At 40.9% G+C, this 27,207-nt stretch overlaps 1 protein-coding gene across 1 annotated transcript in view; it reads left to right on the forward strand.

The window, feature by feature from the left end:
• The window catches only part of PIEZO2 (piezo type mechanosensitive ion channel component 2), a 541,878-nt gene that overhangs the window by 390,820 nt on the left and 123,851 nt on the right, over nt 1-27,207 (forward strand). Inside the window, exons 8-12 of the mRNA XM_073888032.1 lie at nt 12,998-13,160; nt 16,460-16,579; nt 19,373-19,411; nt 20,375-20,513; nt 24,287-24,435. Of these exons, the coding sequence (XP_073744133.1) occupies nt 12,998-13,160; nt 16,460-16,579; nt 19,373-19,411; nt 20,375-20,513; nt 24,287-24,435 (610 nt within the window). The remainder of the gene's footprint in view (nt 1-12,997; nt 13,161-16,459; nt 16,580-19,372; nt 19,412-20,374; nt 20,514-24,286; nt 24,436-27,207) is intronic.

Consider the following 27,207-nt stretch of genomic DNA (forward strand, 5'->3'; position numbering starts at 1 on the left):
CATTTACAATTGCACCCAAAACCATAAGATCCCTAGGAATAAATTTAACCAAAGAGGCAAGGGATCTGTACTCAGAAAACTATAAAATACTCATGAAAGAAATTGAAGAAGACACAGAGAAATGGAAAAACATTCCATGCTCATGGATTGGAAGAACAAACATCTTGAAGATGTCAATGCTACCTAGAGCAATCTACACATTCAAAGCAATCCCCATCAAAATACCCTCCACTTTTTTCAAAGAAATGGAACAAATAATCCTAACCAGAATAGACCCCGAATAGCCAGAGGAATCTTGAAAAAGAAAAGCAAAGCTGGCGGCATCACAATTCCGGACTTCCAGCTCTATTACAAAGCTGTCATCATCAAGACAGTATGGTACTGGCACAAAAACAGACACATAGATCAATGGAACAGAATCGAGAGCCCAGAAATGGACCCTCAACTCTATGGTCAACTTATTTTTGACAAAGCAGGAAAGAATGTCCAATGGCAAAAAGACAGTCTCTTCAACAAATGGCGTTGGGAACATTGGACAGCCACATGCAGAAGAATGAAACTGGACCATTTCCTTACACCACACACAAAAATAGACTCCAAATGGTTGAAAGACCTAAACGTGAGACAGGAGTCCATCAAAATCCTAAAGGAGAACACAGGTAGCAACCTCTTCGACCTTAGCCGCAGCAACTTCTTCCTAGAAACATCGTCAAAGGCAAGGGAAGCCAGGGCAAAAATGAACTATTGGGATTTCATCAAGATAAAAAGCTTTTGCACAGCAAAAGAAACAGTCCACAAAACCAAAAGACAACCGACAGAATGGGAGAAGATATTTGCAAATGACATATCAGATAAAGGGCTAGTATCCAAAATCTATAAAGAACTTATCAAACTCAACACCCAAAGAACAAATAATCCAATCAAGAAATGGGCAGAAGACATGAACAGACATTTCTCCAAAGAAGGCATCCAAATGGCCAACAGACACATGAAAAAGTGCTCAACATCGCTCGGCATCAGGGAAATCCAAATCAAAACCTCAATGAGATACCACCTCACACCCGTCAGAATGGCTAAAATTAACAAGTCAGGGAATGACAGATGTTGGCAGGGATGTGGAGAAAGGGGAACCCTCCTACACTGTTGGTGGGAATGCAAGCTGGTGAAACCCCTCTGGAAAACAGTATGGAGGTTCCTAAAACAGTTGAAATTAGAGGTACCGTTCGATCCAGCAATTGCACTACTGGGTATTTACCACAAAGATACAAATGTAGGGACCCGAAGGGGTACGTGCACCCCAATGTTTATAGCAGCAATGTCCACAATGGCCAAACTGTGGAAAGAGCCAAGATGTCCATCGACAGATGAATGGATAAAGAAGAGGTGGTATATATACACAATGGAATATTATGCAGCCATCAAAAGGAATGAGATCTTGCCATTTGCAACGACGTGGATGGAACTGGAGGGTGTTATGCTGAGTGAAATAAGTCAATCAGAGAAAGACATGTATCATATGACCTCACTGATATGAGGAATTCTTAATCTCAGGAAACAAACTGAGTGTTACTGGAGTGGTTGGGGGTCGGAGGGATGGGGTGGCTTGGTGATAGACATTGGGTAGGGTATGTGCTACGGTGAGTGCTGTGAATTGTGCAAGACTGTTGAATCACAAATCTGTACTTCTGAAACAAATAACGCAACATATTTTAAGAAAAAAGGAAAAGAAGATAACAGGAGAGGAAGAAAAGGGAAGTATGTCAGAGGGGAAGACGAACCATGAGAGATGATGGACTCTGAAAAACAAACTGAGGGTTCTAGAGGGGAGGAGGGTAGGGGGATGGGTTAGCCTGGTGATGGGTATTGAGGAGGGCACGTTCTGCATGGAGCACTGGGTGTTATGAACAAACAATGAATCATGGAACACTGCATCAAAAACTAATGATGTAATATATGGTGATTAACATAACAATAAAAAATAAAAAAAAAGAAATCATGTTTCCCAGAGGTGGATTCCCTAGCTCCCTAGAGGTAGGCCTTGATGATGTCCAGGATATCCCACAAAAACAGAAAAGAACAAGAAAAACAAGCCTAAGTGAAGAGTACTGGAAATTGCTTTTAGAGTATCAGCTTTACATTAATTATAGCAACCATTCAGACCAAAAGAAAGAATGAAGAATTAATGCTTTCTGCAACAACAACTGTCATCAATGAGCATGAGGGTTCAGGTGATGGGCTATGATGGTTATATGATTATGCATTCCTGGGCCACTGGTATTCTGGGGACCCCTGCAGTAATTTGGGGTGGTTGAGTATACCTGGAAGGAATACACTGTTATGTGTAGATTACGTACGGGATGCAGTTGGGGGTGGGGCTGGAGTTGTCCTGAAGGCTATCTGAGAGTCTGTGAGAATTTCCTGGCCTGCTGCCTTGGACTTGCATTGCCAAGGAGTGTTGGGACAAAGTTTCCCTGGCACACATACCCCAATCGTTGATTTGGAAACCCCCGAAAAGTCACAACTACCTGTAAATCGCCCTGGTAAAACAAGAAGGAGCAAGACCAAAGGGGCTGAGATTTTTATGGTGAACCCTAAATAGCCCAGTGTAGCTTGAGTTCTTGGTGTCTGGGAGAAAGGAGAGGAGACCTGGCTGCTCAAGGCCTGGGAGATACTTTGCTGGGACTTGGGGTTATTCTCCAGACATCTAATGAATAGGAAATAGGAAGAGGAAGGTGGAGTGCTGAATTTGAGTTTTCTGAAGGTGACTCTAGCAATGGTCACACTGTAGAGGGGAGAGAAGCTAGAGACCGCCCTTTGTGTTATAATTGTCCAGGAAGAAGCTGAGGACGTGTTCTGTGGTCAGGGATGTTGGGAATGAAATAGAGAGCAGAGCAAGACAGGCCAGATACCAAAGCAGGAGTATGCGCCCCAAGGTTCTGATATGTTACTACTGGGAACTGACCATCACACAGGAAGCTGTCTCTCCAGCCATCCTCTGAAAAATAGAAGAGTTTGTGGATCTTAAGCACTTCGCATAAGATCTTCTGGAAAATGCCCTTTCTTTGTTCATGTGCTTACACCCCCTCCCTACCCCCAATTCTTTTAGGTTTTTTGTTTTTATTTTTCATACTAAGCACTAAGTTAATTCTTTTTTTTATGTTATGTTAATCACCATAGATCACATCATTAGTTTTTAACGTAGTGCTCCATGATTCATTGTTTGCGTTTAATACCCAGTGCTCCATTCAGTACGTGCCCTCTTTAAATACCCATCACCAGGCTAACCCATTCCCCACCCCCCTCCCCTCTATAACTCTCAGTTTGTTTCTCAGAGTCCATAGTCTCTCATGGTTCTTCTCCCCCTCCGATTCCCCTACTTCATTTTTCCCTTCCTGCTATCTTCTTTTATTTCTTTAACATCTAATGTATTATTTGTTTCAGAGGTACAGGTCTGTGATTCAACAGTCTTATGCAATTCACAGCGCTCAACATAGCATATACCCTCCCCAGTGTTTATCACCCAGCCACCCCGTCCCTCCCACCCCCCCACCACTCCAGCAACCCTCAGTTTGTTTCCTGACATTAAGAATTCCTCATATCACTGAGATCAATTGATACATGTCTTTCTCTGATTGACTTATTTCACTCAGCAAAATACCTTCCACTTCCATCCCTGTCATTGCAAATGGCAAGATTTCATTCCTTTTGATGGCTGAATAATATTCCATTGTATATATAAACCACTCTTCTTTATCCATTCAATTGTTGATGGACATCTTGGCTCCTTCCACAGTTTGGCTATTGTGGACATTGCTCCTATCATCAGGGTGCACGTACCCTTTGGATCCCTACATTTGTATCTTTGGGGTAAATACCCAGTAGCACAATTGCTGGGTTGTAGGGCAGCTCTATTTTCAACTTTCTGAGGAACCTCCATCCTGTTTTCCAGAGTGGCTGCACCAGCTTGCATTCCCACCAATACCGTAGGAGGGTTCCCTTTTCTCCGCATCACTGCCAACATCTGTCATCTCCTGACTTGTTAATTTTAGCCATTCTGACGGGTGTGAGGTGGTATCTCATTGAGGTTTTGATTTGGATTTGCCTGATGCCAAGTGATGTTGAGCACTTTTTCATGTGTCTGTTGGCCATTTGGATGTCTTCTTTGCAAAAAAGCAAAGTTCATGTCCTCTGCCATTTTTTGATTGGAGCATTTGTTCTTTCGGTGTTGAGTTTGATAAGTTCCTTATAGATTTTGCATACTAGCCCTTTATCTGATATGTCATTTGCAAATATCTTCTCCCATTCTGTCAGTTGTCTTTTTGTTTTGATGACTGTTTCTTTTGCTGTGCAAAAGCTTTTTATCTTGATGAAGTCCCAATAGTTTTTTTTGACCTTGCTTTCCTTGCCTTTGGTGATGTTTCTAGGAAGAAGTTGCTGAGGCTGAGGTCAAAGAGGTCGCTGCCTGTGTTCTCCTTTAGGATTTTGATGGACTCCTGTCTCACACTGAGGTCTTTCAACCATTTTGAGTCAATTTTTGTGTGTGGTGTAAAGAAATGGTCCGGGTTCATTCTTCTGCATGTGGCTGTCCAATTTTCCCAATACCATTTGTTGAAGAGACTGTTTTTTTCCATTGGACATTCTTTCCTGCTTTGTCAAAAATAAGTTGACCATAGAGTTGAGGGTCCATTTCTGGGCTCTCGATTCTGTTCCATTGGTCTATGTGTCTGTTTTTGTGCCAGTACCAAACTGTCTTGATGAGGACAGCTTTGTAATAGAGCTGGAAGTCCGGAATTGTGATGCCACCAGCTTTGCTTTTCTTTTTCAAAATTCCTCTGGCTATTCGGGGTCTATTCTGGTTCCATACAAATTTTAAGATTATTTGTTCCATTTCTTTGAAAAAAGTTGATGGTATTGTGATGGGGATTGCATTGAATGTGTAGATTGCTCTAGGTAGCATTGACATCTTCACAATATTTGTCTTCCACTCCATGAGCATGGAACGTTTTTCCATTTCTTTGTGTCTTCTTCAATTTCTTTCATGAGTATTTTATAGTTTTCTGAGTACAGAGTCTTTGCCTCTTTGGTTAGATTCATTCCTAGGGATCTTATGATTTTGGGTGCAACTGTAAATGGGATAGACTCCTTGATTTGTCTCTCTTCTGTCTTGTTGTTGGTGCATAGGAATGCCACTGATTTCTGTGCATTGATTTTATATCCTGCCACTTCACTGAATTCCTGTATGAGTTCTAGCAGTTTTGGGGTGGAGTCTTTTGGGGTTTCCACATACAGTATCATATCATGTGCAAAGAGTGAGAGTTTGACTTCTTCTTTGCCGATTTGGAGGCCTTTGATTTCTTTTTGTTGTCTGATTGCTGTGGCTAGGACTTCTAATACTATGTTGAATAGCAGTGGTGATAGTGGACATCCCTGCCGTGTTCCTGACCTTCAGGGGGAAAGCTCTCAGTTTTTCCTCAATGAGAATGATTTCGCTGTGGGTTTTTCATAGATGGCTTTTATGATATTGAGGTATGTACCCTCTATCCCTATACTCTGAAGAGTTTGGATCAAGAAAGGATGTTGTACTTTGTCAAATGCTTTTTCTGCATCTATTGAGAGGATCATATGGTTCTTGTTCTTTCTTTGTATAATATCACATTGATTGATTTTCGGATGTTGAACCCAACTTGCAGCCCAGGAATAAATCCCACTTAGTCATGGTGAATAATCCTTTTAGTGTACTGTTGGATCCTATTGGCTAGTATTTTTGGTGAGAATTTTTGCATCCATGTTCATCAAGGATATTGGTCTGCAATTCTCCTTTTTGATGGGGTCTTTGGTTTAGGGAATCAAGGTAATGGTGGCCTCATAAAATGAGTTTGGAAGTTTTCCTTCTATTTCTACTTTTTGGAACAGTTTCAGAAAAATAGGTATTAATTCTTCTTTAAATGTTTGGTAGAATTCCCCTGGGAAGCCATCTGGCACTAGGCTCTAGTTTGTTGGGAGATTTTTGATGAGTGCTTCAATTTCCTTAGTGGTTATAGGTCTGTTCAGGTTTTCTTTTTCTTCCTGATTCAGTTTTGGTAGTGGATACACCTCTAGGAATGCATCCATTTCTTCCAGATTATCTAATTTGCTGGCATATAGTTGCTCATAATATGTTCTTATAATTGATTGTATTTCTTTGGTGTGGTTTGTGAACTCTCCACTTTCATTCATGATTTTATTTATTTGGGTCCTTTCTCTTTTCTTTTGATAAGTCTGGCCAGGGGTTTATCAATCTTGTTAATTCTTTCAAAGAACCAGCTCCTAGTTTCGTTGATCTATTCTACTGTTCTTTTGGTTTCTATTTCGTTGATTTCTGCTTTGATCTTTATTATTTCTCTTCTCCTGCTGGGTCTAGACTTTATTTGCTGCTCTTTCTCCAGCTTCTTTAGGTGTAGGGTTAGGTTGTGTATTTGAGACCTTTCTTGTTTCTTGAGAAAGGCTTCTATTGCTATATACTTTCTCTTAGGACTGACTTTGCTGCATCCCAAAGGTTTTGAACGGTTGTGTTTTCATTTTCATTGGTTTCCATGAAATTTTTAGATTCTTCTTTAATTTCCTGGTTGACCCATTCATTCTTTAGTAAGATGCTCTTTAGCCTCCATGTGTTTGAGTTGTTTTTGACGTTCCTCCTGTGATTGAGTTCTAGTTTCAAAGCACTGTGGTCAGAAAATATGCACGGAATGATCCCAATCTTTTGGTACCAGTTGAGACCTGATTTGTGAACTAGGATGTGATTTATTCTGGAGAATGTTCCATGGGCACTAGAGAAGAATGTGTATTCTGTTCCTTTGGGATGGAATATTCTGAATATATCTGTGAGGTCCATTTGGGCCAGTGTGTCATTTAAAGTCTTTATTTCCTTGTTGATCTTTTGCTTAGATGATCTGTCCAGTTCAGTGAGGGGCTTGTTAAAGTCCCCCACTATTATTGTATTGTTGTCGATGTGTTTCTTTGCTTTTGTTATTAATTGGCTTATATAATTGGCTGCTCCCATGTTCGGGGCATAGATATTTACAATTGTTCAATCTTCTTGTTGGATAGACCCTTTAAGTAGGATATAGTGTCCTTCCTCATCTCTTATTATAGCCTTTGGTTTAACATCTAATTTGTCTGATATAAGGATTGCCACCCCAGCTTTCTTTTGGTGTCCATTAGCATGGTAAATGGTTTTCCATCCCCTCACTTTCAATCTGGAGGTGTCTTTGGGCCTAAAATGAATCTCTTGCAGACAACATATCGATGGGTCTTGTCTTTTTATCCAATCTGATAGCCTGTGTCTTTTGATTGGATCACTTATCCCATTTACCTTCCAGGTAACTATTGAAAGATATAAATTTAGTGCCATTGTATTGCCTGTAAGGTGACTTTTACCATATATTGTCTGTGTTCCTTTCTGGTCTATGTTACTTTTAGGCTCTCTCTTTGCTTAGAGGACCCCTTTCAATATTTCTTGGAGGGCTGGTTCCGTGTTTGCAAATTCCTTTAGTTTTTGTTTGTCCTGGAAGTTTTTTTATCTCTCCTTCTATTTTCAATGACAGCCTAGCTGGATATAGTATTCTTGGCTGCATATTTTTCTCACTTAGTGCTCTGAAGATATCATGCCAGTCCTTTCTGGCCTGTCAGGTCTCTGTGGATAGGTCTGTTGTCAATCTAATGTTTCTACCATTTTGGGTTACAGATCTTTTATCCCGAGCTGCTTTCAGGATTTTCTCTATGTCTCTGAGACTCATAAGTTTTACTGCTATTTTACTATTAATACTATTTTACTATTATTGATTTTGAGAGGGGTTCTCTGTGCCTCCTGGATTTTGATGCCTATTTCCTTCCCCAAATTAGGGAAGTTTTCTGCTATAATTTGCTCAATATACCTTCTGCCCCTCTCGCTTTCTTCTTCTTCTGGGATCCCAATTATTCTAATATTGTTAAGTCTTATGGCATCACTTATCTCTCGAATCTGCCCTCGTGATCCAGTAGTTGTTTATCTCTCTTTTTCTCAGCCTCTTTATTTTCCATCATTTGGTCTTCTATATCACTAATTCTCTCTTCTGCCTCATTTATCCTAGCAGTTAGAGCCTCCATTTTTTATTACACCTCATTAATAGCCTTTTTGATTTCGATTTGGTTAGATTTTAGTTCTTTTATTTCTCCAGAAAGGGTTTCTCTAAAATCTTCCATGCTTTTTTCAAGCCCAGCTAGTATCTTTATAATCGTCATTCTGAACTCTAGTTCCGATACCTTACTAATGGCCGTATTGATTTGGTCCCTGGCAGTCAGTACTGCCTTATTCTTTTTTTTTTTTTGGAGGTGATTTTTTCTGTCTTGTCATTTTGTCCAGAGGACAGTAGATGAATGAGAGAACAAAATGCTAACAGGGTAACAACAACTCCAGAAAAACATACACTAAGCAAATCAGAATAGTCCTAAAACTGGGGGGAAAGAAAGGGAAAGAAAGAAAAAAGAAAAAGAATAAGAATAAGAGAAAAAAAAAAACAAAAAAAGGAAAACAGAATATGATTAAATATGATCAGGGTGGTGCATAGATCAGTGCCACACACTAGATTTTGGGCGTATTTTGGTCTGTTAGAAGAAAGTGTCTCCCAAAATTTTAAAGAAAGAAAAACTTATATATGTACAAAAGTACGGGTAAATACGATGAAGGGATGGAATATGACTGTAATGATGAAAACTATAAAAGATTTTATAAGAGGAATTGATAAGAAGTTGGTTGAAAAAAGAAGAGGATTGGGGCGCCTGGGTGGCTCAGTCATTAAGCGTCTGCCTTCGGCTCAGGTCATGGTCCCAGGGTCCTGGGATCGAGCCCCGCATCGGGCTCCCTGCTCGGCGGGAAGCCTGCTTCTCCCTCTCCCACTCCCCCTGCTTGTGTTCCCTCTCTCGCTGTGTCTCTCTCTGTCAAATAAATAAATAAAATCTTTAAAAAAAAAAAAAAGAAAAAAGAAGAGGATTTAAAAAAAAGGGGGGAGATAATGTGATCAGGCAGGAGATTAAAACAAAGCCATACACTAGAAATTTAGGGTATATTTTGGTCTGTTAGAAGAAACTGCATCCCACAATTTTAAAGAGAGAACAATTTTATATATATATATATATATAAAAAATAAGGTTAACTATTATGAAGGGATAGAATATGACTCTAAAAATGAAAAATAAAAAAGATTTTTTAAAAAAGGGATTGATAAGATGTTGGTTGAAAAAGGGAAAAATTCAAAAAAAAGAAAATTAAAAAAATTAACTTTGAAAAACTAAAGAATCATGGGGGAAAAGCCATGAATTCTATGTGCAGTATTCCCGTAGTACTGGAGTTCTGCCGTTCTCATTGATCGGTAAACTTGGTCTTGGCTGGCTGTTCCTGGTGATCTGGGGGAGGGGCCTGTTGCTGTGGTTCCCAAATGTCTTTGCTGGAGGTGGAATTGCCCTGCCCTTGCCAGTCAGGTCCGGGCTAAGTAATCTGCTCAGGTTTGATCTCGGGAGCTTTTGTTCCCTGAAAGCTTTCTGTACAGCTTTGGAGGACCAGAGTGAAAATGGCGGCCTCCCAATCTCCGCCCAGAGGAGCCGAGAACTTGGGGCCGCACTCCTCAGTATGCCCCCAGAGAAAAGCAGTCAATCACTCCTGTCTCCCCAGTCTGCAGCCATACTCCATGCTCACCCGGCCTGTGACCGAGCATTTCTATCTCTGGCACCGACCCCGTGTGGAATCTCCAAACCCAACAGATCCCTGTGGTGCGCTCCCATGCCACTCCTCCCAGGGGAGGAAGGGGAGTCTCCCAGGTTCTGCCTCTTGTTGGGCCCCTGCTGGAAGAGCAGTGGCCCAGCTGTGCCACGGACCATGGTTTATGGCAACCCCAACCAGAGAGCCCGCTCCTCAGCTCCATCTCTACAGTCGGCTGCCCCGCTCCGATACCTGGGAGCTCTGCCGCACTCAGGCAGGCCCGGCCTTTCTGTGACCCCGAGGGTCCTGCGACCACACTGTCCCAGTGAGGGTTCCACCGCCTGCTTAGCCACTGGAGAGACATCCCTCTGCAGAGCAGATTTCTAAAAGTTCCGATTTTGTGCTCTGCTGCTCTATCACTTGCAGGTAGCGGCTGAGGGAGGCCCCCTCCCCTGCCCTCTATCTTCCTGAATATCGTGTGGGATTAGCTTCTCCACACATCCTACCTTCCAGAAAGTGATTGTTTTTCTGTTCCGAGAGTTGCTGCTATTCTTTTCTTCACTCTCCTGTTGAGTTTTTAGGTGTTCAGAATTGTTTGATCCCTATCGAGCTGAATTCCTGGGACCAGATAAAATTTAGATCTCCTACTCCTCCGCCATCTTGCTCCTCCCCTCTTCTGTTAGGTTTTATAAGAAACTGGATTTTTAGAGACCATGAGCCACCTACCAAATGCACCCTTGTCTATTATTGACAGACCAGACTGGGGTCCAAGTATCTTCCAAATACATAGAGGTCAGAAGCTTTGTCTTTCTGCTTCTAAATAAGCAATAAGCAGGAGTGTATAACTCCACAGCTGTGTCACCACACTTCTCAGGCAAAGAGACATTTCTATGTAGAAATATAAGATAGTCATTTTTTAGTATTTTAATGACCGAGAAACAATATAGGTATTTTTATTTAATCAATGTGAACTAGGACCACTGTAAATACAGTAACAGTTATGTGAGAATCATCAAGATGGAAGGAAGCTTATAAATATCCAGTGATGCACCAGTAACAAAAATAGAGGATTGTTCTTCCTTTGCCCAATTTCTCTTCCCAGCTCAACCCCATAGCCTGGCAGCATCTCACAGGACTTCTCTTTTCTCTCATTTACTCATCCACCCTTTTTTTTACTATCCTGACATGTAACATTCTTCCTTCTGACTACCCTTCCCAGACAGAAACACCCCCAGACAGAAGGGGTTCTGTAGCATCTTGCTCTCCTCAAACAAGCATGTCCCATCACTGTGGTGAGATCGAGAGTGAGTTCCTGGAGGCCAGGTCCGATAATTCCACTTTTCTTTGTAATGTCAATATTAAGAAGCAATTCTGGATTATGGGAGGCTCACAAGAAAAAACTAAGTAAGTTAAATAATAGTTGGATGTTGCACAGCATCCTGGAATTTTTAATGCCACAAAGGATGTGAAATGTCAAGTACAAACTTCCCATCTTACATAAAAAATATTTTTCTATAGTATCCAGCCTATTTAAAAAAAGAAAAAAAGAAAAGAGAACTCTTATGTCTTAGAGTGTTTGCACAGTTCTGTTAGAAGAAGTTCCTTAAAGGGTATGACAATCCATCATTCTGTAGCTTCTTACCCATGCTTGGTAGTCCATACTTATAGTACAAAACATCAGACTGATCCTTTGCAAAATCAGTTTGGAATGAGCCATGATATCAACAGTAAGTTGTGGAGTGTCAATGTGGACTTTCAGGAGGCATGTGGTTCAGTTTACAGACAGCTGCAGAAATTACTACTGACTTTCTGATGGGGCAACATAGGTATTTGTAAACCGATGATTGATGAAGTCATTGCTAGCGCATGCGCCAGATGTGGGACAAGAAGAGGAAAGACATGGGGGCTGAAACCTACTGCCTGATTAATCCAGAGACTTTCAGCTAATGTTTGATTCAAAATTTCAAAGCTTTCAGTTCCACACACTGTATACAGGAAATTGACATTTTAATCTAGGACTGCAAAACAATTTCCAGAACATTACACAATTTTAAGAGGGACTTAACTCTTTCTGTTAGCAGGAAATTTTTCTTTCTAATGCTAACTACAAAGAATCTGGCTAGACTTAGAAGAAAAGCCCCGTAATAAGAGCAAGTTCTAATATAACATTTTTCTGATAAAATTGAAGAAATTTTAGTTTCTGTTTAGCTTACTTTAAAATCTATGTTGAGCAATTCACTTGCCTTGTGATAGAAAACAGTAAGAGCCCTGAGGGGTTTTACAAGTGAGGGACATGTAGTCCTTGAAGATCTTATAACTGAATGAAGAATGTAACATAAGAATTAGAGGAAGTTCTTATGTAAGAGATACAAACGATAGAAAGAGACTCACTTAACGTAAAAGTTTTATTCACTTAGTAAAATCCTTTCTTAGAAAAAGCTTGTATAAAATGAATTTCTAAATGAATCATATTTATACAATTTCCCATTATAGAGTCAGATACCTTCTGATTATATAGTAGGAATATCATAAAAAGTAAATCATTTCAAAATTTAACAAGCCTCATAAAGTTATATTTCAAAATGAATAATTAATTATAAAGCTTTAAAATGATCAAATTGCCCATAAATGAAATTTGACAGAAATATATCTTTCAGATACTCTAGTATATAGTATTTGGCTTTTATGGCTGAATCATAGAACTGTGTCCAATTTCAATATTTGCCCAATAATATCAGCATTAGCTCAATAGCTAATGCTAAATCCTGCCAAAAACAAAATAGGTGCTCATTTAACTGACCTTAGTAACATGTTACCACATACTTGGCATTTCAGTAATTCAGGGATTTAATAGGGCTGATTAGAAATTAAAATGTAAATTTCTAATAGGTGTGCAAGGAATTATTATTAGATAAATTAGTTAGATTAATGGTATTAGCATTACATCATATTAGATTCGATAGTATTAGATAGATTTTTGATCGATTTTTGAGCCAGTGTAAAGATCAGGTGGCTATTGTTGGCATTGATTTTATGCACATGCACACACACTAACACACATATATGATTTAAGGATATATATTTTATATTATATGTATATTATATGTATGTGCACATGTCATTTAAAGATATAGTTGTATATACAGAAGAGTAATGAAATATCTAGACTAGCATGGATTAGCCTAGGCTAGCGCGTAAGTATATTAAAAACAAGATGTTTTTATTCTAAGTTAGGGACATGTAGTTTATTGTATCTTCCTAATATTTTCCTTTGTTTTTAAACAGGTTGTTTGGTATCAAATCAGTCATTCACACGGACTGTTCCAGCACCTGGAAGATCATAGCAAACCCAGACCTGTCATGGTATCACCACGCCAACCCCATCGTCCTGCTGGTGATGTACTACACGCTGGCAACACTCATCCGCATCTGGCTACAGGAGCCCCTTGTAAGGATCGAAAGGTTTTGGAGATCTTATGGGCAAAGTAATCTTGAAACTCCAGGGGAAATGGTTCATTCCTATATTCCAAAACAGCTATAGTGTTCTGGTTCTCGTGTTTTATTTCTGCAAAGAGCACTAGGTGACTACAGATGCTTTTAGAACAAAGCCAGGTTTCCCTTCAATGTGTCACCACGTGCTGGCAAGAATGTCAGTGCTGAGAACTGGAGACATTTTCATTGAGCACTTACTAAGTGCCAGACCATACGCGGGGCTGTTCCTATACATTATCTCATTTCATGCACTACGTAACTCTGAAGAATAGGTAGTATAACCATCCTAGAGATGAGGAAAATGAGGCTAGAGAGGTAAATTGATCTGAGCAGTAGAAATCAGCTTCGAACCCACGTTTGACAACAAAGCTACGCCTTCAGGACTACCCAGCCTGTTCTCATGGTGCCTCGAGTTTCAGAAACTTCTCAGACCTCTGACATCTGTGGATGGAAGACACCCCAGCTCTCAGTGGTGCCTGGAGGCTCCTGAGTACCCCACTGTGTGCCGTGGGGACCATGGGGTTTCCTTTAGGCACGACAGAGAACTGGTTTATTCCCGTGGGATGTTAACACTGTACATGGCACTTCTGAGAGCAGGGTCAGAGAGCCTGGGCAGCTTCTCTCTTTTCCGTTTTGGTGAGAGAAAACTTCAGCCACTTTCATTTCTTCCTCTAATTGACTCTAAGGAGCTCAGTCGTAAGGTAGCTTATCGGCACACGAGGGAGGAAAGTAGCGTAGACGAGGGTTATCACACCTCTCCTCCACCACCTACCAGGGGAGCGTCCACACCTGAGAAGCCATTCCTAATGAGCATGGCTGCATGAAGTCCTGCGTCCTCTCTTATCACTTCTAGATTAGGGTCTTTTCTGTGTTCACACCCACAAGACTTGTCCACACATTCACTCATGCAGCCTGATGGGCGGACAGCGAATATTTATTGAAAGCCACCTTTCTCAGACGCTAAGCTGGGACCCAGGGATAGAGCATCGCCCACAGGCGAGGACCCCAGTCAGAGGAACTGGACATTCTACAAGAGAAAAAACCACCCAAAACAAGTAAATGGATCCGAGTCAGATAGTACAATGGCACTAGGGGAGATGCACGTCCCCATCCCTCCCCAGAAGTGCTCCCTGCAGAAATGGGGCTCTGTCCTGTCCTCCCTCCTGTGTGACATCCCCTCCCCACTGGGCAGACAGCCCTGTGTGACCAGGGCCACAGAGGCACTTTTGCTCACAGGGTTCTCATATGGTGTCTTTCTTTGGGCCCACTGATGGTGGCTGCATGTAACAAAACGCTTTATGGGGTCATAAGGAATCCCAATCATTTTGTTACATTTTTCTCCAACTCTCTCCCAAAATGTGTGTGTGCCCATAAAATGCTTTAACGTGAAGTCGTTGTGTTCACTTCCTCCATAAATGCACAGAAGGTAAGGGATGTGCCATATGTGCAAATAAAAGTGTATACCAAAGAAATTAAAATATATCATGGGAATAGTTTCTGAGCAATGTCTTACAAGGGATGGAAACTACTTTAAGGCATCCAATAAGAGTTCCAGGTGTTCTTCATTTTGTAAGATCTCAGGCAGCCCCACAGAACGGCAGGGGCTTGTGTGCCCGTGTTTTCATGCTTCCATATGGGTGAAGGCTGTGTTAGAGCGCCTCAGGCCCATGAGACATTCGGCTTCCTCAGCCTTGGGCCCTCTGGGGACAAAGGAAAGTCGAGTTAATAGCAGTCTTACAGACGGCAGTGTCTAGAGGGGTGTGTGGAGAACAGGGCCTAATTCATACCAGCGTCAACATTTCAGGCGGCCAATATTTTAAATGGGCTGGGACACAGCACTTTCTCATTGAGGCAATGATGGAAGACAGGTGGCTGATTATATCATAGTTCCAGATAACCTGGCACATTTCATGAAAAATGCCAGCCAGCAAATGTGAGTTCTGAGGTGAAAGTCTATGATGCATGTTTGAGAAAGAGAGAGAGAGAGAAGCGGGTGTCGAGAGTTAAATAGTGTATGGCTCCCACCTGGCAAGCATGAATTCCCACCCAGGGCATTTGGGTACTCCCCATGGGTGCTCTGCCCTGGCACACTGGAACCTGGAAATTGGGCACCAAGACTGTTAATTTCCCTTCCTGCACTTCAGTATCAGTGGTGTGTTAATGCCCTTTTTGTTGGAAAACCATACAAAAGCACTCAAGGGCATTCTGCCCCTTATACTCTCTCTATGTCTCTTTTAGACCAATTGTCTAACTTAGGCCAGTGCCCCATAAGGCAAGGTGATGGTTTTGTTCATTAGATATGTTGTTCCTTACTGCTGTGTGTAAGCTATCGATGATTCTGCCTTTACTTAATTTTTTTATTTTTTTATTTTTTTTAATTTTTTATTGTTATGTTAATCACCATACATTACATCATTAGTTTTTAATATAGTGTTCCATGATTCATTGTTTGTGCATAATACCCAGTGCTCCATGCAGAACGTGCCCTCTTTAATACCCATCACCAGGCTAACCCATCCCCCCACCCCCTCCCCTCTAGAACCCTCAGTTTATTTCTCAGAGTCCATCATCTCTCATGGTTCATCTCCCCCTCCGATTTCGCCCCCTTCATTCTTCCCTTCCTGCTATCTTCCTTTTTTTTTAACATATAATGTATTATTTGTTTCAGAGGTACAGATCTGTGATTCAACAGTCTTACACAATTCAAAGTGCTCACCGTAGCACATACCCTCCCCAATGTCTATCACCCAGCCACCCCATCCCTCCCACCCCCCACCACTCCAGCAACCCTCACTTTGTTTCCTGGGATTAAGAATTCCTCATAACACCCAGTGCTCCATTCAGTATGTGCCCTCTTTAATTTACTTAATTTCTCCTTAATCAAAGATTGCCCATGGCTGGATCACACAGTGCACTGAGTACTTTTTTGAAGGTTCTTCCTTTAAAAACCATTTGCATCGTGTAGTTTGGAATACACAGTGGGAAGGTGTGGATCTCGCACATGAGAGCCTATCTCTGTTATTTACGGGGCTTAGGAGGGATCAGGGGGTAACATTGATGTGCTGAGCATTTACAAGGTAGCACTGGTGTCATTCTTAAAAATGTCTTGATGAAATCCCATATATTGTATACATTAATTTAAAAAAGTATATCATTATCAAGGCATGGGTGAAAAACTTTCTCTGGGTCAGCCAGGCCACTGAAGGAACTGCTCTTGGAAGCAGAGCTGGTCCTGTGGGTTGTCGTGTGTCTCAGGTGCAGGATGACAGGACCAAGGAAGAGGACAGAGCCCGGGCTTGTGGCCCCATCCAAGTGACAGCCGAGAGGAGGCGGAGCCTGTGGTATGCCACCCATTACCCAACTGATGAGAGAAAAGTAAGCCGCAAGAAAGCATTTGCCATTTCCTAATTTATTTTGCTTCTTTTGTGTTATGTTGCTGAATATGAGTCACATGTCATATGCAAACTCAGATTGCCCATAGTTTATAGAAATAGTTTGATGTCCTTGGTAGCAGAGAGCTCTATTCAGAGAGGGCAACCCAGTGCTTCTGAAGGAAAATATGGTTTCACCATACCCCAGGAGAACACCATTGTATATTTCAGTGCTTTCCATGAAGTCTCTTCATCCTCAAAAGAAAGACTTTATTTAAAAAAATAAATTTGTGTTTAAAACAAGCAAAAAATAACGGAGCAACTGTTAGCACCGGGCAGGGAAAGTCTCAGTGCTGAAATACATTGCAGAAAATAATTTCACTTTATTGGGTAGCCGGCCACAATAATAACTCAAGTAACCACTTAGAGAAGAAAGCAGTCTATATGAATATGATTAAGTATCTCTTACTACACTGAGGCAACCGTATGGATTGAAAGGAAAAGTGAGTCACAATGAGTAATTCATATAACCCTTTGGGCATTTATTGACCATGTTGAACTCAGCTCAGTGCTATATTGACTCATTAAATATGCCCATTTGCAATGTTGTAATGACAGATACAAAGTATTTGCTTGGTAGAATGCTAGAGAATTGAGGAGTAGATTTTCCAATTTATTTGGTGGCAGGTGAGTTCCTCTAAGGCACGTGGCCTTATTCTCAGCATGGCTGCCATGTGCTGAGTGAGGGCAAAACAATGAATGACCTGCCTTAGGCGGTGGATGGCCTTGCGGGGCCCATGTAGTGCCCTAAGATGTCTGAGGATTTTCAGGGGCCTTTCTCATCACGCCATGTGTCAGATTATCCTGCTCCTTTTACTAAACGACAGATAGCCATAGAGGATAGCTCAGGAATTTTTCAAATGGAGGTCTGCAGACCTCTGGGGATTCCTGAGACCCTCATGGGGATCCACGAGCTCACAACTCTTTTTAAATAAGATTTAAAATACATCCCTTCTTTTCACTGTGCTGACACACTGATACAAAAGTACTCTGCTGATACAAAAGCACCGAGCCAACCCAGGGGGTGGCAGGAACCCCCACAACCACAGTCCCTGCCCTTCGGGGCTGTGCACTCAGAGAAAACAAAGCAGCCAGGTCAGTTCACTTAGGAATATCCTTGATGAGCCAAAAACAGTTATCCATTTTCTTAAATCTCCACTTTGGAGCTCAAGTCTTTTTAATATCCTGTGTGGCAAAATGGGAAGTCGCACAAAGTACCGCGTGTGAAAGTGGGATGGCGTCCTGCTGAGAAGCACTTGGCCGGGTGTAGGAAGTGTGAGCTGAACTCGCTGTCACCCACCGCAGACCACAGCCCCTGGAAGGAGCCTCGAGTGGACAAATTACCGGTATTCAGAGATGGGTATTTGGCAGAGAAATCCTGAGAAGTAAATGAAGTGAGCCCAACACTTCAAGGCAAACAGCTGACGGCGTTTGTTGCCGGTAGTAAAATTTGAACTTTTGAGTGAAAATTAGAATATTAGAAAACTTGTATCCCCTATTCAGAGCTTAAAAACTTCCCCATACTTGAGGACCTCCCTGATGAGATCAGTGGTGAGATCAAATTAACAAATGTGCTTCTTAAATATTGTGTAATGAAATGTGTCAATATTTGGTAGACTGTATAACTCACTGATTGCAAATCACCAACACATGATACAGCCCTGGATTTTAACGTAACAGAGTGTGAAACGTTCATTGATACAATTTCAGATTCCAAGTAGCAGCTCATCTTCAGGTTACTACCACCTGTTGAGTTTGGTGTAGTATCAAAACAAAACAAAACAAAAAAAACTGTCCACAATTACCTGGCTAGCCAATTGAAATACTCTCTTCCTTTCCAACTACAAAGCTTGGTGAAGCCAGATTTTCTTCGTATATTTCCACCAGAATAACATATCACAGCAGATTAAATGCACAAACAGATACAAGAATCCAGCTGTCTTCTTTTAAGCCAGATATTAAAAAGATATGCAAAAGCATAAAATACTACTACTTTTTTCACTATTTGTTTTTTAACTATAGCTATTTGAACGAAATGATTGATGTGAACATGTTAAATTTTAAGAAAAATTTAATGAACTAATAAATATTTTTAAAGGCCTTAATTTTAATTTCTAGTAGAGTAAAAACTCTTTGGGACTCTCAGTGATTTTTATGATTATAAATGAATCCTGATCCAAAAAAGTTGGAGAACCATTAGCACAGAAAGTGCTTATTATTTGTGGGGGGGTCCAAACTACCTGGTGCTAATATAGTTTAAAAGCATAGTCATGTAATAATTAGTTTGTGGTAAACAATATGTAAATCTTCAAATAATCTCAACCTGCATTACAAATCAATTTTTCTTTAGTATGAAACTTCTATTTCTTGAAAAGTAAATATTTTCAAAATTCTGCAGAGGTCTCAAGGAGTTGGGGAGTATTAAATGAAGCAGCTTATTCTATTAAAACAAAGCAGTTGAAAAATAGATCAACTTTTGTAGTCACATGGTTTATGACTGGTTATTTGCTGTCACAATTAAAAGTTAACATCAGAAGCTGGAAAACAGTTACAATAAATAGCAACATCCGGTTCAATTATTTGTCCCTCTATATTTTGCATGGCAATTTTAACATACTAGCGTCTAGCTAGTTGAAGGAATGGGTATGTGCATAGTAAAACTTTACAAATATATATTAAACATTGCAATGCTTTTTGCTTACATATTAACATTGCTGTCCTGCATTGCTTTTTGCAGCTTTTATCCATGACCCAAGATGACTACAAACCATCTGATGTTAGTATATTCTTAGAATTATCATTTATGCTCATGTAAGTGATGTAGAAGTGATATAAATGGAATTAGCTCCTTTGAGTATATTTTAATGATCTATAAAATTTCCCTAAGTTTTTGAATATTTTTCTTGTAGAAATTGTATCTGGTTTATTGCTGTTATAACACTAACTCATATAAATGAGCTCGACTATAGTCATACAGAATGTATTTAAACTTTTAAAAGCCATGTTGGAGGGTTTTTAGAAGCATTTTTCTCTGCAGATAGACCTATTACATAATTTGAATTGGAAGTCTTGCATGTTCACAGACACACACACACACACACACACACACACACACACACACACTCATATCATAAAGCCAAAGGGAAAAAAAACAAGAAATTACACTTAGTATATGAAGTGCTTCATCACAGGAATTGCAAGCTGGCAGCATCAGCAAAGATCTCCAGAGGGGGTGCCAGCTAACCTGAGACTGCATTAGTCCTCTGCAGAGCTGCACTGGAGTGTGGGCAGGGTGGGGAGGGTCCAAGGCAGGGGTGATCTGGCTGGGGCCTAGGAAAGGTCTGGAGTTCTAATAGCTGGAAACAGGGCTGGGAGGAGAAGCCATGAGAACAGAGGCTGGAGAGGTGATCGGACCAGATCAGGAAGCCTCAGCCTGCCTTTCCCAGGCTTTACATTTGGTCCTGAGAACAGAGGGTGCCTTGCATGGTGTTGAGCAGAAGTACAAGAAGATCAGATTCAACTTTTACTGGGACCACTCTGGAATAAAGATGTGAACAGAGGAATGTATGCAATTCATTTTGCTCAAGTGGGTAATTGACGGCCTTGTTCAGCTCTCAATCAGTGTCTCACTGCAGGGTTCTATCTAGCTAGCATAAGGCAAGGAGGCAGTTTTCAATGTCTACACTGAAAACTGGAGCTGTTGTCACAAGTGTGCCTTTGCTCCGCGCTCCCCTGCCAGGGCCTGCTGGTGACTGTGAACGGCAATCCTGTAGACTACCACACCATCCACCCCAGTCTGCCCATCGAGAACGGCCCTGCCAAAGCCGACCTGTACTCCACCCCACAGTACCGGTGGGAGCCCTCTGAAGAATCCTCAGGTAAGGAGCTGGCTCTGCTGCTTTAATCTCCTCTCATGCACGCACTTGGCATCTCTTTGCGTTTCGTTGTTTATTGCGTCGGTTTTATTTTTTCTAACAGGTGTTGTCTTCCATGGTCAGTGGAATGAAGCTCCTTTCCTTCAGTTCTGTGTTTTGCCCCAGCATATTGCTATGGGTGGTTTATCCTTCTATACAAAATAAATGGTACAATTGGGGCAAACTTTGAAAAATAAAGAGTAAAACATTATTTTAAACATGTCAACTTATTTATAGTATTAAACCTATGTGTGTATGTGTGTTTTGTTTTTTCTAGAATTTGATATTATAATCATGGTCAGTAGTTTTGCTGGTTAATGGATGAATGTTTTCAGAAAGAGTTCTTTTTGTCTAGTAAGAGAAAGGGGCGCGAGGGTCCAAACCAGTATTAGGCCTTTTTTCCCCTTGTCTCTCAGTTTATTATGTTGAAGGAAAACAGGCAGTTCCTAGAGATGACAAATTGGTGGCTGTGACTTGGGTTGTGTTTTGTTTTGTTGGCCTACGTACCATTTTCTAAAGTGAAAGAAAGAAAGTAACCAGCATTTTAAAAGTGCAGCTCTGACTGAGATATGGAAGTTTCTGGAATCCCTTGAAGAATGTGAATATCTGGCAACACTAGCCCCTCGTTCCTGCGAGGCCAGAGTTGACCCAACCGCTGTTGTCACTGCCCTGACAGAGACTATGCCTGTCAACAATTCATAGAGACAGAATTAACTAAGTTTACAACATGGGAGAAAAAAAAAAAAGGCAGAGTACATGCAGGTGTTTTCTATTTATATGGAATTAAACCTAGAGTTGTTACACATGATCCTACCTTGAGTAAATGGTCAGCAACTCAGCAACTATCCAGCCTACATTATTGATACATTCAGCTTAATGAAATTTTTTTCATAATTCTTTATCAGGCTTATTCTACTGTAGTGTTCTGTGTAGTTATCAGTACACCCTGCAGTTGCCCCTGACCTGGCGTCCACTGAGCAGTACAAAGGGTTAGTCACATTCTGCTGCCTTCCTCAGTAAGCTCAGACTGAGTTCAGGTCCCTAAGCCAGCAGCCCTGCCCAACCTCCCAGCCCCAGGTGGCACCTGCTGTCTCCACGGAGCACCAGACTCCATGGGTTAATTACCCATTTCTGCTTCCTACGTGCATGTGCTTCAGTTTGTAAGTTGGGCTTAAACCAAGGTTTTCACTTACCAAATAGCTCAAGGAAATACTGTACTTTCTAAAGTGTGCTCTTCAGTGCTTTGCCATCAGAATCACAAAGGCCAGGCCCAAGAACCAGCATTTGCGACTTTTAAAGCTTGAGACACTCAGGCCATAGCCAGGTATCTTTTCTTTACACATGACCTAACATAAAGGAAATGAACAGAATTTGGCTGCTGAGAGGGCAAACACACACACTCACATCACAACTTGAACTTTCAAAGGTAAAACAAAAGCTGGAAAGTTATTTTTTAAATTTGAATCTATATATGCAGACAGTGTAACAACCAGAGAAGTAGCACCAGGAACTGTAGAATCCATCAGACTCAGTGTTTTCCTGTCTCTGATCCGTGGACTTCCCCTTATAGACCCCAGTCCCAACATTGGAGGGGTGGAGGGCAGCGGGCTTCGGTATGAGGAAAGACCACCACCTCACTTAGAGGCTTAGTTCTGGAGCCTGTGCAAGGTGCTATGCATGCTCACTGGTGTTTCAGTGTTTTATGTATCCTCTTCATGGTGCAGAGCAACTCCCTAATGCAACCCGCTTGCATGTAGCCCATTGAATTTGAACAGGACAGAAAAGACATTTCACATAAGTGTGTCACTCATTACTTCATCTTTGAAATCAAATTAGTTTTCCTGACATGTGGGAGGGATCTTGAGGAGAAATCCTTCCTTCACCACTATGCCAGTACTGTCCCGTTGCTGGTCCCTCAGCCCTCCACACTTTCTCTTCCTTTTCACATGATATTTCCATCCTTAGTAGGACTTTTCTGCCTCAGCATGACCTAAAAGGAAACCATGGGCTGCCGAGCTCACACTGGCAAAGTGGTTGGTCAGTTGGTTGCTTGGTTGGTTTTCTGCACCTTCACCATATCCATACTGCAGATACTGTTTGTATTAGTTATCTGTTACTGAATAATGAATTATTCCCAAACCTAGTGGCTTAAGACATTTACTGTCACAGTTTCCGTGGGGCAGGAATTGGGTGTGACTAGGATGGGCTTCTCTGGCTCAGGGTCTCCAGTGAGGTGGTAGATAAGCTGCTGGCTTAGGCTGTGGTCTCATCTGAAGGCTCGCCTGAGGAGAATCTGCTTTCACACCCACCCATGTAGTTACTGACCGGCCTCAAGCTCTTGCTGACTGCTCGCCAGAGACACCAGTTTCTTGCCATCCAGACCTCTTCTTAGGGCAGTTTACAACATGGCAGCTGGCTTCTCTCAGAATGAGTAAGAAAATGAGAGAAAGAAGCCAAGGTGGAAGCTACCATCTTTTTAAACTGAATCTTGGAAATCATATTCCAACCCTCCTATTTGTTAGCAGCTAATCAGAGGTCCAACCCACACTCAAGGGGTGAGGACTACCCAAAGGCATGAACATCAGGAGGTAGGGTCATTGGGAACCATATTACATGCTACCTTCCACATTCTCTTAAATTGAGATGTTCTTTCTGGGATTTCTAAGGGCAGGATTCCATTACACTAACCAGGCAGCACTTAGTGAATCTGTTTGAATTCTGAGGGCTTTGTTAGTTGGAAATAATCTCTGAAGTCTTAAATAAAAGTCTCTGCTAGAGAAAGGGGAACCCTCCTACACTGTTGGTGGGAATGCAAGCTGGTGCAGCCACTCTGGAAAATAGTATGGAGGTTCCTCAAACAGTTGAAAATAGAGCTACCATACGATCCAGCAATTGCACTACTGGGTATTTACCCCAAAGATACAAATGTAGGGATCCGAAGGGGTATGTGCACCCCAATGTTTATAGCAGCAATGTCCACAATAGCCAAACTATGGAAAGAGCCAAGATGTCCATCGACAGACGAATGGATAAAGAAGATGTGGTGTATATACACAATGGAATATTATGCAGCCATCAAAAGGAATGAGATCTTGCCATTTGCAATGACGTGGATGGGACTGGAGGGTATTATGCTGAGTGAAATAAGTCAATCAGAGAAAGACATGTATCATATGACCTCACTGATATGAGGAATTCTTAATCTCAGGAAACAACTGAGGGTTGCTGAAGTGGGGGTGGGGTGGGAGGGATGGGGTGGCTGCGTGATGGACATTGGGGAGGGTATGTGCTATGGTGAGCGCTGTGAATTGTGTAGGACTGTTGAATCACAGACCTGTACCTCTGAAACAAATAATACATAATATGTTAAAAAAAAAAAAAAAGAAGATAGCAGGAGGGGAAGAATGAAGGGGGGGAAATCGGAGGGGGAGACGAACCCTGAGAGACGATGGACTCTGAAAAACAAATTGAAGATTCTAGAGGGGAGGGGAGTGGGGGGATGGGTTAGCCCAGTGATGGGTATTAAAGAGGCCATGTATTGAATGGAGCACTGGGTGTTATACGCAAACAATGAATCATGGACCACTACATCAAAAACTAATGATGTGATGTATGGTGACTAACATAATATTAAAAAAAATGTCTCTGCTAAAACTATATATGTGCTACAGTGCTGGGGACATTTACCCAGAATTTACATATTAGCATAAAGCTATATAAATTATTTCTCTATCTAGAAAAGAAAGAGGAAGAAGAGGATGAGAAGGAAGAATTTGAGGAGGAAAGGAGCCATGAGGAGAAACGAAGTGTTAAAGTTCACGCCATGGTCTCTGTGTTTCAGTTTATTATGAAACAAAGTTACATTTGTGCCCTCATTGCCATGATGGTATGTATGAGAGGGGACAGTCAGCGTGCTTGACAGATGCCCCACCATCCTCTCGTGGCTGGCACAAATATCTAATCTTCCCAGTGTCTTGGTGGGGACGGTTGGTTATGTTTATTCTTCTTCCGATCTTCCTACTACAGATTTCAAAATCATGTTCTGTTCTATTTAACCTCCTTTTAAATATTAGTACATCTCTCTCAAGTTAGCCTGTCAAATGAGACTGTTCCCTTTTTTGCCGGTTTAAAAGAATCTATTGGGGGTGTGCCTGGGTGGCTCAGCTGGTTAAGCACCCAACTCTTGATTTCAGCATAGGTTGTGATCTCAAGGTTGTAAGATCCAGCCCTGCATTGGGCTCTGTGCTGGGCATGGGGCCTGCTTAAGATTCTCTCTCTCCCTCTGCCCTCCCTCTCTCTAAAATAATAATAATAATAATAAATATAACAAAATAAAAGATCTATTGGGTAGTTTCTCTGTGTGGTATTGAAGATGTCCAAGATTAACATAGATTGCTTTTATTTCCTTCAGACATTGAAAGTTACATTCACATTTTACCCTAAATTTGAGTGAGACTTTACTCCATCTTAGCTGCAATAAATTGTTACCAGGATGAACATCAAGCAACTAAATAGAGTTCCCAAGAGCTTTTCCAATTGTGAGTGCTCAGTTGATGCATATTCATACTCACTTGCAGGTACATCTTGCATCTCTGGCATCATAGCTTCAAAAAAATAGTCCTTTGGCCTAGAGATAGAAGATGAAAGTCTTCTTAAAAACAAACTTGCATGGGAAATCTGATTTATTTTTGAGAAGCCTAACACTTATCTAACACAAAACTTACATATTGGGTGGCTCAGTTGGTTAAGTGTCTGCCTTCGGCTCAGGTCATAATCCTGGGGTCCTGAGATCGAGCCCCACATTGGGCTCCCTATTCAGTGGGGAGTCTGCTTCTCCCACTCCCTCTGCTGTTTCTTTCCATTGTGCTCTCTGGCTCTCTCTCTGTCAAATAAATAAATGAAATCTTTTAAAAAAATCACAAAACTCTTCCATATTTTGTGGCCAATGGTGAGATGCCATGAAAACTTTGATGATAAAAAATGAAAATATTCTATACCTCTAGGGGGAAAATACCTAAGCACAGTTTCTCCAGGGACTCCCTCAAAATGTCTTCCAAATGCACCTGTATGTTCAGTCAACATCAGCTTCTAGTAAGGAACACTACACATCTGAGAGAGGGCTGGCAAAGAGAAAGCTCCTTGAAATTGAAGATGGCTCATTTAGTGTTGCAAACTCTATTCTTTAAATAATATTAATTCTGTGCTCTTGGTACTTTTTGACATTTTTGATATATCAACCTCTAATTTAAACTGTAACAAAATTCTAATTTTAAGATACCAAATATAAATTCAATTTACAATTCTGATTCTGAACTCAAAAGAGTATATATACACCTTTCTTCTCTCTTTCTAAAACTAAGCCAGTTAAGTTTGGTCTTTTTTTTTTTTAAAGATTTTATTTATTTATTTGAGAGAGGGAGAGTACGTGTGCACACAAGAAAGGGGGAGGGGAGGGCAAAGGGAGAGGGAGAAGCAGACTCCCCACTGAGCAGGGAGCCCGATGCAGGGGGACCCTGAGATCATGACCTGAGCTGAAGGCAGATGCTTAACCGACTGAGCCACCCAGGTGCCCTTAGTTTGGTCTTTTTTTGTAAAGAAAGAGAGCTTTAAAAAAAAACACATTTTGCTACTTAGTAGAAAAAATCTGTTGTAAAAACAACATAACAGAGCAGATCCTTCATTAAAGATGTGCCCTTGTCTGGTGCCATTTTCATTGTTTTAATGGAGCCTTAATATTAATGTTTCTTAATGTGCCTGACTTCTGTGGAAGCACCCCACAGCAGCAGAGTTTTAAACACAGACAGAAAGGGCAGTCCTGAGGAGCCAAGTCTGTTAGAATGATACATGTATTTATTCAAAACTACAAAGTACGAATTTACTACACTATCAGACAATCTGGAAACTGAACGTAATGCAGAAGTATCCCAACTACCATGACTGAAAGGCATATGTGACTTAAATACTAAAAAGGAAAGAGGTTTAAAAAAATCCTCATAACTTGCTTTTCTTCCTCTATCATCCTCACCTTCCCAAGAATAGTGTGTGTGGGGGAAACAATCTGCTGGAATTATAATATCTCTGAAGATTATTCTCTTAGGTCACACACAAAAATGGCAGTCACATCTGCATTTCATACTGAGATAAATGCATTAAATGCACTATTTAATGCAAATGTAGAAGCATTTAATGTTACCTAACTTCTGATAAACAGTATTTCCAAGAAAGCATATTTTCATGAAAATAATTCAGCCTTGCTAATGGTTATCAGTCACTAATTTTAATAAAAGCAATTTTATTTCCATGTTTATCATATATTTATCATATAAAATATGTTTGTTTATCATATGTTTCATCCAAAAATTTTAAATAATTCAACACTTAGAAAGCTAGCTGTCCTTTAGGACAAATTTGCAAATTGTTGAGAGGAAACATCTGTTTGTTCTATACTGACTTCATTTATCTTAATACTTATCTATTTTCCAGAAGCAAAATAGACTTGTAAAACATTTTGGACTTTCAAACTAACTCTTGGTAGTTCATGATATTCAGGAATACAATTGATTTCAGTTAACCTCAAACATATCTAGAAAATGCTTTTAAACATCTTTTTACAAAGATTTAGTATCAGAGATCATGGTAAGAAAAGATGGATTTCTGG

Source organism: Callorhinus ursinus, unplaced genomic scaffold, assembly GCF_003265705.2.
Source record: "Callorhinus ursinus isolate GAN/ISIS: 27379988/994484 unplaced genomic scaffold, GSC_fseal_2.0 scaffold86, whole genome shotgun sequence".
In the NCBI taxonomy this organism is placed as follows: Eukaryota; Metazoa; Chordata; class Mammalia; order Carnivora; family Otariidae; genus Callorhinus; species Callorhinus ursinus.